Source organism: Bison bison, unplaced genomic scaffold (assembly GCF_000754665.1).
Source record: "Bison bison bison isolate TAMUID 2011002044 unplaced genomic scaffold, Bison_UMD1.0 scf7180017864094, whole genome shotgun sequence".
Lineage (NCBI taxonomy): Eukaryota > Metazoa > Chordata > Mammalia > Artiodactyla > Bovidae > Bison > Bison bison.
In genome coordinates, this window is record NW_011494666.1 from 1,821,809 (window position 1) to 1,840,079 (window position 18,271).

The following is an 18,271-nucleotide window of genomic DNA, read 5'->3' on the forward strand; positions in this document are numbered from 1 at the left end:
CATAACTTTGCCTTTTCCAGAATGTCATATAGTTGGAATCATGGTATCCTCTTTTTGCAGCTGTGTAAACTAAGATCTGTGTTCAGGGATTAAAAAGTTGCAGATCTCCTGAGCTGGGATTCACAGTGTGACCTGCTGGCTTCAGACCTCCCATGTGTTTTTTTTTTGTTTTTTTGGGGGGGGGGACAACTCCCATGTGTTTTAATTCAGTGCTATATTCCCTCTCAAATATCCAAAACTCCTTGTCATTGGTTTTCTTTTTGCTTGCCCGAAATGTGTTTAATGACTATTGCTATTATTTCTCCCTCCTGCTCCAGTGAAGACAAAGTCATAGAAGTGGCAGAGGAGGAAGAAGTGGCGGATGTTGAGGAAGAAGAAGCTGACGATGAGGAGGATGATGAGGATGGTGAGGAACTAGAGGAAGAGGCTGAGGAACCCTATGAAGAGGCCACGGAGAGGACCACCAGCATCGCCACCACCACCACCACCACCACGGAGTCTGTGGAAGAGGTGGTCCGAGGTAATCCACTGCTTACTCGGATTTTCTTTCTCAGGGAAAAGGGTTTAAAATTTCTATCCAGCCTGCCAGCACTGCCTCCCAGGTGATGGGAGGTGACAAGTTGCCTGTGCTTGTGGAACTCATTTTGGTTGAACAAGCATCCAACGATTCATCTCAGAAAATGTGAAATCTTGATTTTGCAGACGTTCTGTGCCTTGTCTGTGCTACTTGGCACGTTGTTCTGCAGAACTCCACCTAACTGGGGGCCATGTCATTTGACAAGGACCGAGTTAGGTGGCCTCCTTGGCATTCTTCTGACAGTGGGTGTTGATTATACTCCATTTTCCGTGGCCCCTTTCATCACCAGGACTATGAGCTCCTTAATGCCAAAGGCTGGATTTTACCTAGTGTGATGCAGGGTGCTTGCCGTATCGAAACTTTTCAATAAATGTTGGTTGAGTGAGTAGTTGTGATTAGATTTAATTTAATTTTAAAGCAAATGAAGTCCACTTGGAGAGAAAGACATTAGTTTTTGCTGTGAAATTTAACTTGGATGACTTGTGTTGTGTATACGATAGTTTACTCGGGGAAGTGACAGTGGGTTCTTAGAGGGGAAGATCTTAGACTTTGTTTTTCTGGTTAATTAATGCTTCTGTTGGAAATGTTGTATATGGAACGAATGAGAAGAACCCCTTTCTGTCTCCCTGAAATGAAAGCAAGGTTCAGTTTACACTAAACAATGAAAAGTAGTGAATTGTTGAGTTGCCTTTCCTAAAGGGTGTATGTTTGTTTTGCAAATAGATGGTCCTAAGATTAGACTGAATGAGTACAGACAGAAGTATTGTTTTAATGCATTGCAGGTACTTTTAAAGTCTGTCCACAAATGCTACAACATTATGGTCACTTTTATTAAAGTAAAATGCTTTCTGCTCCATTGTTAAATTGGAGCTTAAAATAGGCTACTCTTTTTGCTTCACATAGATTCCTAACGATCACTGTAGTATGTCGTCTTCCCATCACTGCATTTTTTTAATAACTTTGCTGAAGTATAATTTACATATAAAATTCACTCATCTTAAGTGCAGAGGTGTATAATTCAGTGGCATTAATAAATGTACCAGATTGTGAAAACATCACAAAATCCAACCTTAGAACATTTTCATCACCCCAGTCCTCACACCCCTTCACCGTGAATCCTTGTTCTTACCGCCAGCCCTCAGCAACCTTAATCTTCTTTATGTTTCTAGAGATTGGCCTTTTCTAGACTTTTAATATAAAAAGTGGGGTCATGCATGGTCTTTTGTGTCTGGTTTCTTTCACTTAACATAGTAGTTTTGAAGTTCTCCATTTCTTTAACTTGTAGCTTTTAAAAGTGAGCTTATTCTGAATTGAACACTCAGAGTTAGCTTAAAATCTATTGCAATGTCACTTATTCTCTTAAAATATACATAGAATACCAAATAGATCACTTAACTTTGTAATTCCCTGTGTAAGGACAACTTCTTCAGTTTAGCACAGAAGTAGATGGTCATTTACATAAATGCGCATTTTGTTTGAGGCACTGTGTTTCAGGACGTTTTCGGTGTACCTCTTAGGACCATCTGTGCAGATCTAGCTACATGGACTTGTTAGCTTCTGTTTTCCTAGCAGGGAAAGATGGATTTTTCAGGGCTTCTTTTTCTTTCACTCCTGATAATTGTTTGATAATACATTCTTTTCAGGTTTACACTGATCAACCTGTGAGTATACATTTAAGATAAATAGGACTGTTCATAGATACTAATCACTGATTCAGTTACAAGGGAATTTTAATCAGTTTTATTGAAGCATACCTATTAGACTTTTAAATTAACTGGAGGCCCTACAGCCTTCTACTAGTTAAAATGGCTACAGAAATATCATAAGATGTATTTTAGTGTCTTTATTTCTATAATCTATGTTTCAGGGTTGTAAATTGCTTTAGTTTTGAAGGTATACTGTATCTTACTTTACTTTAGAAGATATACCATGAAAAAAAAGAAAAAATAGACTCAAAGAATCCAATAAAAAATAAAGAGAGACAATTCACAGGACAAAAGATATGGCTCTTAAACAATGTAATACAATTTAGCAATGCATTTCAGAAGTAAAAAGTGTGAATCCCAATCTAGCAATTCAAAAATGACAAATATACATAGATATTTATTGAGCACTATTTGAAACAACAAAGATTGTAAACAACCTAAAAGTTTTTAATATAATTTTGGCTAAAGAATTATTATATGCCATACTTTGGAATAGTTTACAATTATTAAACAGAATAAAGCAATTTATACGTGAACAAAAAAAAAGATGTGTGACTGCAAATTACAGCAGCTAGTATTCTGCTGTGGGACTCAAGTTCTTGTGCTCTCCACCAGGATAGCTGCTTGCATAATAATTATTGTCCACCTAATCAACATTCATTTTTGGAGTACCTCTTCTGAATAAGCCATTTTACTGGGCTCAGTGGATCAGTTATGTGATGAGAACACACAGGAGAGCTGACCCTCATGGATGTGAAAGTCTAGTAGGAAACATAAGTCAAAATACAGAGTCTGTGTTGTAAAAAGTATGAGCCCACAGCCTACTTCACAGTACAGAAGACTGATCAGGGATGGGTCTATGAAAAAGATGGCATTTGAAGGCAGACTAGAAGGCCTGGTGGTGGAAGTACCAGTAGCTTGTCTTGCAGCCTACTTTAGGGTCATTGAGTGAAAGTCACTCAGTTGTGTCCGACTCTTTGCGACCCTGTAGACTGTACAGTCCGTGGAATTCTCCAGGCCAGAATACTGGAGTGGGTAGCCTTTCCCTTCTCCGGAAGATCTTCCCAACTCAGGGATCGAACCCAGGTCTCCCACATTGCAGGCAGATTCTTTGCCAAACCAATATGGTGCCTTGAGACGGTACATGGCGTGCTTGGGAGATAAAGCCAGTCCAATTAAAGGAGAGCGAGTAAATCTTCATCAGAGGGTTACAGGAAGGTACGTTGGGACTAAAATGTGGAGACCTTTAATGCCAGGCTGGCAAATGTTGGTATTGACTGAGGGTAATCAGTTCAGGACTTATTACGTGGTGAGGGTTTTTCTCAAAACAATGAAGAGATTTTTGTTTTTATACTACTGCTATTGACAGGATGAGTGAACAGTAAGTGACATAATTTATGCAGTATATGAGAGAATGACACAAAAACTCATGCCAAATTCCAGACCCAGACAGAATTCTCTTGAGATAATATGGTCTTGTTACATTCTGAAGAATTCCAGTTCTTTTTGCTTCAGTTTTTCTCTAATGGCACCCCACTCCAGTACTCTTGCCTGGAAAATCCCATGGATGGATGAGCCTGGTGGGCTGCAGTCCATGGGGTCGCAAAGTCGGACACAACTGAGCGACTTCACTTTCACTTCTCACTTTCATGCACTGGAGAAGGAAATGGCAACCCACTCCAGTGTTCTTGCTTGGAGAATCCCAGGGACGGGGGAGCCTGGTGGGCTGCCGTGTATTGGGTCACACAGAGTCGGACACGACTGAAGTGACTTAGCAAGAGCAAGAGCATTATTAGATATTAAATAGAAATAGAGGGCGTATACATTCTTGAATTTTTTATAGAAAGACAACTACAGTTAAAAGAGAACTTTAGGGAAAAAATCTCTGGGCTAAAGATTAAAAAAATAAAAGAAACTAACCTTAAAAGATAAGTTAATAATGCTGATGTCAAGAACAGCATTAATAGTGGCCTTCTTGAAGCAAATACCCGATCATGTAGAAGTACACCAGAACTAGAAGAGCCTTTAATGGGAATCTATCTATCCTTCCATTCAAGACTCCTGAAATAGACAAAAGCTGAAAGTGAAAGTAAAGTCGCTCAGTCGTGTCCGATTCTTTGCCACCCCATGAACCGTAGCCCACTAGGCTCCTCTGTCCATGGGATTTTCCAGGCAAGAGTACTAGAGTGAGTTACTATTTCCTTCTCCAGGGGATCTTCCCAACCCAGGTCTTCTGCATTGCAGGCAGTCGCTTTACCGTCTGAGCTACCAGGAAAGACAAAAGCTGTGATTTAGGCAAGTCTTTCTGGGAAAGGAGGCCTAAGAGGAGAAACATGTTAATGGTATATATTGCATCTGTGTCAGAGTTTTCTGCGTTCCCAACTAATTCTGATAAAGTAGTAGAAGATTTTGATGGTAACATTAAAGCGACCAGTTTCCTGCCGTTCCCTCCACCCCATTGGTACAGGAAGTGAGTTACAGCTCTTTCCTGATGAACAATGTCAATGCTGCAGCTGACTGCTAACTTTGTAAAACTCTAATAACATATAGCTGGCTCCTCCACTGACAATAAAAGTTGGAAATGACTTGCAAAGAAGAGAGATTGAAAAGAGGCTTACCATCTCATTTCCAATGTTAATGTTTCAGCGCCCGAGAGAAAATGTGATTTATAACCATACTTAATAATGAACATTCTTCATTACCAACACATTGCTACTAGTATGAGTCTTTAATGTGCTTCATAAAAAAGCTCAATAGTTTCGTAACCCATTACAATTTGAAAGAAACAGGCAGAGGCAAGAAAAATATAGGACATTTCAACATAGTCATAAAATTTTCAGCCATATTGTAGTAGAATCATTGATATCAAAGCAGAAGATGACAGTTCTGATTCTGATTCTGTTAACTGATTCCAAAGGAAAAAGGGACTGTTGAGAAGTGAGCACACCTATCTGACTTTAGGATCTGTTGTTTTGATCGAGTGGAATAAGCCAATACCAATTTGCACACAGCAGTAGTCCACCAGGAAATCCCTAGTATATGTAGACACTTGCTCCTAATTTTCTGTGTTTTGAGAAGTGATTGCATTTCATAAACCCAAGACATGAGGGTATACTGTGACTCAACCTTGAATCCTAAAGTCTGTGTGCTGTGTGCTCAGTCATGTCTGAGTCTTTTTGACCCCATGGACAGTCGCCCTCCAGGCTTCTCTGTCCATGAAATTTTCCAGGCAAGAAGACGAGCGGATTGCTATTTCGTATTCCAGAGCATCTCTCTGACCCAGGGATTGAATCCATGTCTGCTGCATTGGCAGGCTGATTCTTTACCACCGGGGAGCCCAAACTCTGATTAGATGTGGGCATTGTAATAAATGGCATAGTCTATGATTTAGTAGCCAGTTTTGCTCATCCAGAGTAACTCTGTTTTTTTTCTATATGTTCACTGATTCAGCAAGTACACATTTATCACGCCTCTGCTGATGGCTCGGCACTTTGCTGCTGTAGCAGGTGTGATGGGGAGCTGGCTGTTACTGTGTCATGGCCGATCAGGCTGGAATTTCCTGTTTGCAGGATCACCACTCCCCTTGCCTTTAGGGCAGGGATTCTGTCTTTTAATCCTTGTAATGTGCTGAGTGGTAGAATTTTTATTTCCCATTTAAAGCCAAGGCAAATAAACCCGAGAGAAATTTTTTAAACCTTGTCCATAATCACAAATCTGGTAAGTGGTGAAGCCAGGATTTGGGCTCAGATGGACCAGAGTATTTTTTTACCACCCTAATGTTATTTTTTTTTTCTTTTTCCTTTTGTTTATAAATACACACTAGTTCAGTTTATGGAGAAGGCAATGGCACCCCACTCCAGTACTCTTGCCTGGAAAATCCCATGGATGGAGGAGCCTTGTAGGCTGCAGTCCATGGGGTCGCTAAGAGTCAGACACGACTGAGCGACTTCACTTTCACTTTTCACTTTCATGCATTAGAGAAGGAAATGGCAACCTACTCCAGTGTTCTTGCCTGGAGAATCCCAGGGACGGGGGAGCCTAGTAGGCTGCTGTCTATGGGGTCGCACAGAGTCGGACACGACTGAAGTGACTTAGCAGCAGTTCAATTTAACCTGTGTTCCCTTGTAAATGTTTGTTCCTTTGTTCTAGGCATCTGTTCATCTTGGTATTGTTTCACTTTGAGCATTTCCTAACTTTTAGAATGCTTATTTATATAATAATAGTATCATTTTATTTTTATATTAAACTATGGCCACAGGCTAAATATGGACTGTCACCAATTTTCTAATCAAAGGTTTTGTTAGGATACAGCCAATCCCATTTGTTTACATATTATCTGGGGCTACTTTCATGTTACAGAGGCAGAGTTGAGTAGTCGCAAAAGATGCCATGTGGCCTGAAAAGCTGAAAATATTTACTATCCAGGCCTTTATAGGAAACTTCTGATACTGATCATTAGAAACATAGTAGGAAGTTTTTATATTTCAGATATTACCATTCCAGGTTAATTTCATTAAGGTGGTTTTATTATGGGTAGAGACAGACTAGTAAAGTGTTTAAAGAGAAAAATTTTTAATAATTTTATGATCTTGGGCCAGTTACCAAGATACCATCGGTAAGTCTGTTTTTTTCATATGTGTTTTATAGATGCTGTTACGATGTTGCATGTTTTTTACATGATTACTCTAGATGATCCATGCTACGCATTTACCATCTAATGCCTGGCACATTCTAAATTTTCAGTATGTTTTACAAGGAAGGGCTGCTCAGAGTCAAAGCCTGGCTTTACAACCTACAGACTGTGTAAATTTGTATCAGTGAAATAATCTCTATACCTCATTGCTTCCCTCTTGAAAAATGAGATGTAATAATACCCACCTAGTTTTAACCATTTTGTGAGGATAAATGAAGTAATTCACAGGAAACACTCAGCACTGTTCCTGATAGACAGTAAGTGCTCAACTAACCTAAGCTACTATCGCTGAAGGACAGAGGAGCCTGGCAGGCTGCAGTCCATGGGGTCACAAAGAGTCAGACATGACTTAGTAACTGAACAGTAACAACTATAGTTGCCCTGGTTCTGTGTATCATTTTGATCCCCAGAGAACTAACACTTACTCCTAATTAGGAATGCCAAAGGTAACCCAACAGACTGTCTTTTTGCATTATAAAATGCAACGATGAGATGTAGCCATTTCTATTGTATAATAGAGCTGTTATTTATGGACATATATTAAGGAGAAAACAGCTTAAACTTGGCTTCTTGATTAAATTACCTTTTGTGACTATATTATATGTTTAAATATCTGCAGTTCAATTTTATGTCTGGCTGAAAATTGAATCAAGATAGTTTTAAATGCCATTGCATTTCAAGATGGAGTTTCATTTCTTGAGGGTATTTTTAAACCTCTTGGAAGTTCATCTATTATATGGACAGAGATACTGATAGAGGAGACAATTTAAGCATACCATACGATGATGAAGTTTAAAAGTTTGATCTAAATGTTGTTGCCTTGGGCTAAGTGACTTAACCTCCACAGAATTAAATTACTGTTCTTCTCCCTCTGGTTACTATTAATCTATGAGAAGCATCATGTGATTTGCTGCTGTACATTCCACCAACATAGACTAGGCACTCCTAGGGCATTGCTCCAGTTCTTGAGAACACAGCGATATGAAGAAGGTGGCTCACTCAGGTTGCTTCCAACCAGAGCTGTATACTCACTCTTCAGGAGAAACTGGCCTCTGTGACCTGATTGGGAAGAAATTTTGGCAGCCCAGGGGAAGGAAAGTGCCCAGCCTAGAGACAGAAGTTTCACCTACAGCATTGCCAAGAAGTTGAAATCTGAGTGATTGTTTTTAAAAGGAGAACAGGGATTTGCCAGTTAGTGGAGCACCAAATAGAACGAATCTGAGAAGTACCATAAATAAAGCAGAATGGCTTATATTATTATCTTGAAAGGAAGTGAAGTTGCACAGTCGTGTCCATCCGACTCTTTGCGAGCCCATTGACTGTAGCCTACCAGGCTCCTCTGCCCATAGGATTTTCCAGGCAAGAGTACTGGAATGGGTTGCCATTTCCTTCTCCAGGAGATCTTCCTGACCCAGGGGTTGAACCTGGGTCACCTGCATTGTAGGCAGACCCTTTACCATCTTAGCATCTTAGGTTGACCTAATTTTTACGTCTCCCGTGTTACCTGTCTGCAATGCATGTTCCATTTGCAAGGTATCCCATCATTCACTAGTAGGATTCTTTTTTATTGCTTGACTTGCTGCAGACATGGAAATATACTCACATACTTTTGTTGGGGTTCTCATAGCAGCACACTAGCTCAAAATGAAAATAAAACTCCCTTATGGGTTTGAAAACAGGGCAAAGGAATAATGACTGCTCCCTTTTGAGAAAGACTTTACCCTTCTGTGTTAGGACCACAGGCAGGTAAGCTCCACCCGTTCCTGGACCAGAATGTAGCATCCTTTTCATGCCTTTGAGAGAACTAGTATCCACACAGGGCAGGGATGTGACAGATGGCAGCCTATTATTTTGTGCCCCATGGCACTGCAGCCATTGATTTTGAGGTTGTTTGATATATGCTTTGGTGAAGGCAGAGTGAAGCATGGCATTAACAAGCTTCTCTCCGTGCCATTTCATGGCCCCAATTTAGAAAACTCACTCAAGTAATTTACTTAAAATGTGAGAAACAGAACCATATAAAAGACTGTGTGTGATGTGTTTACATATATAATTTTTTAGTAACAAATTTATTGAAATATAGGTTGCATAATGTGGAATGTAGAAGTAAGTGTTTTAATATATCCACTAAGATCTTCATTGCCACATAGAAAGTTCTGTTTTTTAACTTGATTTTGCTTGAAATTTTACATGGCTAATAGTGCTTGGTTTTACCTTCTACACTTTTATTTGTGTCAAGATTCTTTAATACAGTTAGAAAAGGAAATAATCAGCTGAAGGTATTCTAACACAATTATGTCTAAATTTCTTAGAAACAAAATGTCCAGTGCAATTCAATTAAAGGCCAGAAACTAAGTTTTTAAAAAATGCTAGTCTTTCTTATGTTTTTTCCAAAATCAGTTGCCATTCAAAAAATACACAAATGTTGACAATTGTATATATTTTCACAACACAGCATCTGCAATTAAAAAAAAATCAAATATAGTGAAAGAATCCAGCAAATAAGAAAACAGGGCATTTAAACATACATGTCATTTTCATCCAAATCCACGTGTTCCATTAAGTAGAGGCTCTGATTCTTTGGGCAGGTAACAATTGTGTGTTTTAATGGAAATCTGTAGTTCCCTTGTAGAAAAAGGCTTTCTGGAGTTTTTAAGCAGGATGGATTTCAGTCTAAACACCTGTTTCTTTGTCCCCCTAAAAATTTATCACCTCTTCTGACATTTGACCTTTTCTGATTCTATTAGTGGAAGAGTAAGAAGTCAAAAAGAGGCAAAGCTGAACAAATATCATATAAAAATGATGTTCAGTGGTTCATTTATGGCTGAATAATGCCATCTGCAGCAGCATGGAAGGACCTAGACGTTATCAAACTAAGTGAAGGAAACCAGACAAGGATAAATTTCATATGATATCACCTATACGTGCAATCTAAATAAAAAAGATACAAATGAACTTATATACATATAGACTTTGCCACACCAAAGGCAAAAGGCATAGGCAGGGAGGAAGGATGAATTAGGAGTTTGGGATTAACACATACACACTACTATATATAAAATAGATAACCAATAAGGACCTCCTGTATAGCACAGGGAACTCTACTCAATATTCAATATTAAGTGTAAGGGAGAATAATCTGAAAACATATATATATGTATGTATAACTGAATCACTTTGCTGTACACATGAAACTAACACAAGATTGTAAATCAACTACACTTCACTTAAAAACGATTAAGATTGTAAATCAACTACACTTCACTTAAAAACGATTAAAACAATGTTCAGGAAAACCCCTTGGCCTTCAAGATAGCAGGAGACTCTTGAAACAATAAAAGGAGGTGAAAATAGTGCACTTTGTTAAAAAGTGCACTGTATGAATAATAGTGAGACAGTGCTGGTGTTAATTATGAGGATGGGTTTATCTCTTTCCCTTAAATTTATTTATGCTTTTGTTGGATATAATTTCTGAGAACAGAATATAGACAGGAATTTCACACTACGTGCACGTGAAATTAAGTTCCTGATATGTCGTGTTATTAATAGAAGCAAAGGAAGACCTTGCTGGCTAACTCTCATGAGGATCTCTCTTCTGGAATTTACCAGCATTTGTTACCCAGGATTTCTGAGGTGTTGCTGACTGCTGCACAGTAGCTTCGACTGAGCGACTTCACTTTCACTTTTCACTTTCATGCACTGGAGAAGGAAATGGCAACCCACTCCAGTATTCTTGCCTGGAGAATCCCAGGGATGGGGGAGCCTGGTGGGCTGCCGTCTATGGGGTCGCACAGAGTCGGACACGATGGAAGCGACTTAGCAGCAGCAGCAGCACAGTAGCTTTGGTCAAATGATTGGGCAAAATCACTAAAGCGCAGCATGAATCCTGGTGTTTGCTTGGGCTATGGCAGGGTTTCTCGATCTCAGCATTATTAATGTTTTAAGCCAGACAGTTCTTTGTTGTGGAGATTGCCTTGTTTGTTGTAGGATGTTTAGCAAGATCCCTGGCTTCTACTGAGCTCCCCCGAGGTGTGATGACCAGCAATGCATCTCTAGTCCTTGATACATGTCCCTTGGAAGGTGATAAAAAGCACAGTCTTTCTGGTTGCAAATCACTGAGTTTTGATATTGAGATCGACAGTGATCTCTGGCTTTAAACATATGAGCAGAGAAATACCCCTGCGATACTGTGTCTCATGTTAATGTAAGTCATGACACCTGACTGTGCTTTGCACGTTGTAGGTAGCAGTGAACATTTGGTTTAATTTGAGAAGAAAAAGTAAAATAAACAAAATATATGCTAAAAAAAAGTTAAGTACTCATTTAGTAAAATAAAAACAGATATTTGATAAGATATGTCATGTATAGTCTCATAGTTTGTATTTAGAGAGAAATCAACATACAGTTATTATTTTTTAAATATTACACATACACATATGTGCCATGTAGGCAGTGAGAGAGAAAGAAAAACGGCCTTCCTGGTTTCGTTTTTTATTCTTCCTAAAGAAACTCACTCTTGCCTGGTACCCTGTTGTAAAATAGCAAATGGAGGTTAGCATCTATTGAGCAAGCAGGGATACTGCTGTTTTCAGCTGGAAGCTACCCACCCACTCTTTCCTGCCAGTACCGTGACAGGGACAAGTTAACATGGCAAGATGGACATACTTGGTCTCCCCCAGGAAAGGACCATCCTCCCAACCCTTGACTCTTGTATCTAGAAACATCCTTTTCTTACAGTAACAGGAATGTCATACAATCCTTTCTTACAGAGAAGTGATGCAGTGGAAGCAGATTCCAAGCTCAGTGATCTTCAGTCTAATATCAGCTTTCTTCATTATTTTTCCCCAATAAAAATAAAAACTTTTGATATTCTAATGTTCTGAAAAATTATAAGAACAAAATTACTTAAATTTGTGTTTCTGAGAAGTTTGAGTTTTCATAAACTTAAATATGAATAAGACAAATACTGTATTGGTGTTCACTTTAAGGCAGAAGTATTGAAGCTGCTTTAATTTTGCATGAGACAGAACTTCAGAGGAAAAAGAAATAGGTAATGATAATTTCTTAAGATTCTGGTATATATATATATTTGAATATTTTAACTATCAAAGTATGTTTACCCCTCATTTCCCAAATATATGTATACTTCTTTTAATAAGTGAAAACCTATGCAACTTTTTACTGATCCTTTCCTTCTGATCCTTTTGAACAGTGGTTGAATCTTATATATATATATATATATATATATATACACACACACACACACACATATATAAAAAATACATATATATAACATACTTTAATAGTTTTATATATATAGAGACTTTTTTAATGTTAAAAATATATATATACTTTTTATATTTTTTGATTTAAAAGTATATATATAACCATTAAATAACTATTAAAGTATGTTATATATAAGTATATGTGTACTTTTGATAGTTTTTACATATATAATATATAAAAACTTTTTTTTTTTTTAATTTCTACCAGTTTATTGCTGTCAACCCATCTCCCTCCATGCTCATGCGTGTGTGCTCAGTCATGTAACCCTATGGACTGCAGCTTGCCAGGCTCCTCTGCCCATGGACTTTTCCAGGCAAGAATACTGAAGTGGGTTGCCATTTCCTCCTCCCACTTTTCACATTTAAACTGCACATAAAAGATACAGTTGGTCATGGTGCTTCTCCAACATTAATGTGACCTGAAGTGCTTCCTAAGCTTAGATTCGGAGACAGTAGGTCTGGGACGGATCCCGAATCCCAAGTGATGCTGATCCTGCTGGTTCATTGGCTGCCTACACTTTAAGGAACAGTCTCCAGCAGCATTATAGTCCCCCATACTGTGCAGATTTAGATTGAGACAAAGAATAAGAAACTGAAAAAGAAAACCAACCTTATCTGTAATGGTGAAACCATCCTTACTATGGTGTCATGGTTCTTACTACATTATCAAATGTCACCAAGTATGAAAGAATCCTGTTAATGTCTACTTACTGAGTAATGTTGTAAAATTTCAACTCTCATGAGCAAGCAAATTAGGAAATCCTTACAATTTCTGGACCTACATAATTCTTCCTAGTTTCATCTGTGCCTGTTTTCTCTCATGATGCGATATAACCAACTCCTGCTAGCCTGTAAAAGCTGATTATTAAAATATTGAGGAATTTTGTGAGCCACAGCCATTGGTGGCTTGCAATACCAATGGTGGGAGTATTTACACCCCAGGAATTGACAAACACTATAAAACAGAGTGATTTTTCTGTTTTTCTGGACACACAATCAGATTTCCCAGCATACCTGACTCTCAGTCAAAGAAGAAAAATAATTTCCTCTTATTTCCTGCAAAGGACATGGGCTCTTGTCTTATCAGAGTTTAGAGCTTCTGGTAATACTGTGCTGTTCTTCAGAGGAACCATGCAGCTTGATGACAAATTAGTTTATTCCCGTAATAAACGGGAAACAAAGGTATTAGGACAAATAGCAGTGTCCTTTTGTGAATGCTCACCAGCAAGAGTATGGTTAGTCTAACACTTTACAAGTATTTTTCCAAGTGGCATTTTTATAACTAATCTTTCTTCATGGAGGGATCTGAGAATCAGATTGGATATAATTGGAATGACACATGTACTGGGTAGCCTTAGAGAATAAACACAATTCAGTAGAAGGCAAGCCAGCGGCAGATATCTTCTAGAGACTTCGTGATAAATTGGCTCCTGTCATATCGTACTGAGTCAGTGATTTTATTACCGTGCACAGCTGTTCCCATCATTTGTTTATATATTTCAACCCATATTTGGGGCTTAAGTGAGATTTGTCATAAGGATTTAGTTCAAATTTGCTTGGCTAATTTTACATGCCTCTATTTAGTAAAAATATGATTAGTAGGTAATAAATATCTGATGACTATTGCTTGATTAGAGGAATCTTCTGTTGGATGTGGTTTTTTATTACCACGTGCAAGCACATTATAAATTCTCTTTCCCATCGAAAGTATATGTTGTTGCAAAAAATACACTCTTAAAAAATAACTTGTTTTCTAATATATTGACTTGTAAAATTTTCATCTATAAAAGTCAAACACAAATTTGCCTACTTATTCTTCAACAGACTGTAAGATGGATTCTAATAACTTAGCCTCATGATGTTTCACCCTATTGTAATATTAAAATTGTAGGAATAATTTAATCAGACTGAAAAGTAAAGTTGTTATAAAACAGCATTGAGCTCAGCCATTTTCATTATTAATGGATTGAATCCTTAGGCAGATAATTCAACATTTATTTGAAATATTAAAGATAAGCATATTTAGTAGATTTCTATACTTCTGTCATTGTTTCATTTTATTTTACTGTTAACATTAAGCAGGTGATTTGTTACAAAACCAAACTATTTTGTCTTCATGTATTTGCCCTTCCTACTCCAGTTTAAAACTGCAAGGTATGTCATTTTTAACATAAATGAACCTTAACTGTGTCCATATTCTTGCATCATATGGAGGAATTATGCTACTTTGGGTTTCTTCTTTTTTTATACAATGTCAGAATAGTTAATTCCTAGATTTCTATGAGTAACTCTGTAGTTTGGTTTGATTGTTCAAGTGCTTACTTTCTCAAAATTTGTAAATTTAAACTTTTTGCATTCCATGTCATGCACAGTTTTATGGCACATACATTTCTAGAGTCTGAGAATAATTGAAATTCAGTTATTAAAATCATAATGAAAAAGCTTACATTTTTATATTCTTCTTTATTTGCTATTTTATTTAAAGCAAATTACTTGCTACTCTGATAACTCTGCTTTTTAAGAAGGCATTATGATAATTGTACTCTTGAAAATTCTCTTTCCATTCTAACTGCCACTTTCACAGCTGTCTTCATGTTACATTTTCTTTAAGTCTCAAATTAGCTTTCTAAGTTTGGTTGTCCACAAAAAATTTTGCTCCCATTTGACATCTATTCAGAGTTAATTATTTGTGGTTAAGCATTATATTTTGAACAGTGAATTGCATAATCATTTTATATAATGTAGGAAGCTCTAGCTTTGCCTCTATCTTGTATTTGTATAGTATTGATGCGATTTGGTGTTGAAACCAGCACAAATCTCAGCAAGGATCTACCTTACAAAAAATATAAAATGATATACAATGTCAAATATAAAATGTATAGTGTGTGTTCTTTAAGCACATAAACTCATACAGCTGTGTGTACACTAGCATTTCAGTTTATTAAATGGTATTTGTCTTGAGGGGTGAATAGAGCTTTTATAAAAAGAGATGAGCCTTCCCTGCCAGCAGAATTCAGGTTAGGTGAATACTATTTATGGCCTTAAAAGTTTAAGAATTAAATATGAATAAACAGAGATTCTAGTTCCTTAAATATTTGTCTTGCCTGTGTTTCTACCTAACTTGAAACATGCTCTTTGAAAATTATCCTTGCTTCAATTCTGGGCAAATTTTCTCCTTTATTATTATAGGCAACATTTACTTTGAATAGAAGCAAAGGTAACTTGAAATTCAGAAATAAATTTAGCAAATAATTTTAAAATGTGTATTTTTTCATTTCTTAGCTTAGATTTTGAGAAGTAAATGAGGATGAAAAAAGGAAGCTACGGTTTTCATTTTCACCTCTGTTTGAGGTGACCGTTATATAAGGTCTGATTTTACATGCTCTATATTTAGTGGAGAATTTTATAATTTTCCACTGGCTGATTATAGTCATTAATATGAAACACATTTTTCACTGAATTTTTTCAGTGTTTCCCATAGATTAGGAAGTTTTATAATCAGAAAAATAATAATGTAAACATAAGCATTTAAAATATCTTTTGAAAAATACAATAAAATAAAATGTCTCAAGGTTTCTTTTTCTCTGAATCTAGTCATGCAGTACAGTAGAAAGAAATGAGTGAGGCATGAAAAGTGATCCATTCCACTCAAGTCCCCTCTGAAATCAGTTCTGCTGCTCTAGGAAGATGATGTTCTAGTCATTGCCAGAAAGAAAGGAGAAGGAGGGAAAAGCCTCCTTAATCCCATGCCTTACAACTGGGAGAGAGAGAGAATTAACATCCAGGAGTGGAGCCAGCTGATGGCTGTGGTTTGCAGGGATCCCACACATGGACAACATGTGGCTTCTAGCTCTGCAGCCCAGACGCTCCTTTGTCAGTAACTCAGAGGTGATCAGACCCCACCTACACCAAACCTAACGTCACCCTTTGTAAGTTAGAAAGGTAGTTCCATAACTGGGGGGGAAACCAAATTGCCAAGTGGGTGGAATACTTGTGTCAACAGGTTGGCAGCTTTTTACCATACAGCAGAGAGCTAACTAAAACATCTCATGGCTTGGCAAGCATGGACTGTCAAAGGAACTGTACCAAATGAAATGACCTGAATGATAGGTGACCCTGAACTTGATACTCCTGGAATCAGATGTTTCCATCCTAAAGCCATCCAGAGAGAGCCAGAATCCCCTGAGATATCTGTTGCCCAGGGCCTGCAGGGACCCTGACACTTGCCTCTGGGCTCGGTGTTCACTCCCCCTGCCTACTCTGTTGACATCATCAGGATAGCAGCAGCTTCCCGTCTTGCTGTCACCCCTTTACCTTGATTGGAAGGAGCAATGAGTGGTGTGTGTAGAGAAGTAAAGTGGGAGTTCCTTTTAGGTCAACATTGTAGATCTTTGAGTAATTGATGAGGATCAGTTTGTTGAATAATGGGAAAGTGAAAGTTGCTCAGTCATGTCTGACTCTTTGTGACCCCATGGACTATAGAGTCCATGGAATTTTCCAGGCCAGAATCCTGGAGTGGGTAGCCTTTCCCTCCTCCAGGGGATCTTCCCAACCCAGGAATTGAACCTAGGTCTCCCACATTGCAGGTGGACTCTCTCCCAGCTGAGCCACAAGGGAAGCCCAAAAATACTGGAGTGGATAGCGTGTCACGTCTCAGCAGATCTTCCCGACCCAGGAATTGAACCAGGCTCTCCAGCACTGCAGGCAGATTCTTTACTGACTGAGCTATCGGGGATATTAATAAGAATCTCTGCATTATGCGTGAAAATGTGAAAGTGTTAGTTGCTCAGTTGTGTCTGACTCTTTGTGATCCCATGGACTGTAGCCCACCAGGCTCCTCTGTCTATGGAATTCTCCGGGCAAGAATACTGGAGTCAGTTCCCATTCCTTTCTCCAGGGCATCTTCCCGACCCAGGGCTTGAACCTGGGTCTCCTGCATTGCTGGCAGATTCATTACTGTTGTGCGTGGCTTTTATCTTTTAGAAGAAGGGTGCTCCCCCCTGGCATGTTAGTAAAACTAAGACAAGACACCTGAGTGTGCTAAGGTGTCAGCAAGCTCTCCGTAAGCCTAGCTAGGTGGGGGCACAAACCGGGTTGGCAAATTGTTTTCATTTCTAACAAAAAAGGAGGTAGAGTTCAAATTCTAATTGCAGTAACTTTACAAATAGAACTGGACAGGTTGCTATACTTTCAGTCAACCGGGGATTATGAACCTGATTCGGGGGAGGGTGACAAGGCATGTTAGCAGGTAAGCTGTATAATGTAAAAAACTGTCGGGTTTGTATTAACAAATTGTGGTTTGCCTATATTTTATTATATGGAAGCATTTTTCCTAATGTACAAATTCATCTTTAATTAGACTTAACGTAATCAACTCTAAGTCACATTCGAAGGTTTTATATATGTTTTCAAGTATAGTCAGTGAACAGGCTGGCTTTCTCTCTAAAAACTAGACCACATTCAAAATACGTGTAATTTGAATTACAAGAGTCAAGGCAGTCAGTTATTCAAGAAAAACAATCAGGTGTTTGCACGAGGTTAAACTTTTTGCCATCATTACCAGCTACAACAATCGTTTCACCTTTAAAGTTGAAGTTATTTTCAAAGAGAAGTTTATTTTTTATTATGAAGAATTATTTTGACGTGCAGACAATCTTTAGGCACTGACTAAAAGGCAGCCAAAAGCTCTGTTCACCTCTAGCTGGAGTCTTTTTTTATTAGTACTGAGGAGCTACACTGATTAAACCCGAGGAGCCTGCGATGCTTTGTTTCCGAAGTAATTCTAACATCCTGGTGAAAGTGAAGTCGCTCAGTCGTGTCCGACTCTTTGCGGACCCCATGGACTGTAGCCTGCCCCAGGCTTTGCCGTCCATGGGATTTTCCAGGCAAGAATACTGGCGTGGGTTTGCCATTCTCTAAAGTCCTGGTAGGTCGTTACTCAATTCCTCGGGAAATGTTGGGCCGATGCCCCGGGTTGCCGTCGGGAGGACTAACATTTCCCGAGGAATTG

The 18,271-nt window shown here is 38.3% G+C and overlaps 1 protein-coding gene across 6 annotated transcripts in view; it reads left to right on the forward strand.

Annotated features, from left to right (window-relative positions):
* APP (amyloid beta (A4) precursor protein) overlaps nucleotides 1-18,271 on the forward strand; it is a 313,659-nt gene that overhangs the window by 168,567 nt on the left and 126,821 nt on the right. For all 6 annotated transcript variants that reach the window (XM_010838453.1, XM_010838454.1, XM_010838449.1 and 3 more), the window contains exon 6: nucleotides 318-520. In XM_010838453.1, the coding sequence (XP_010836755.1) occupies nucleotides 318-520 (203 nt within the window). The remainder of the gene's footprint in view (nucleotides 1-317; nucleotides 521-18,271) is intronic.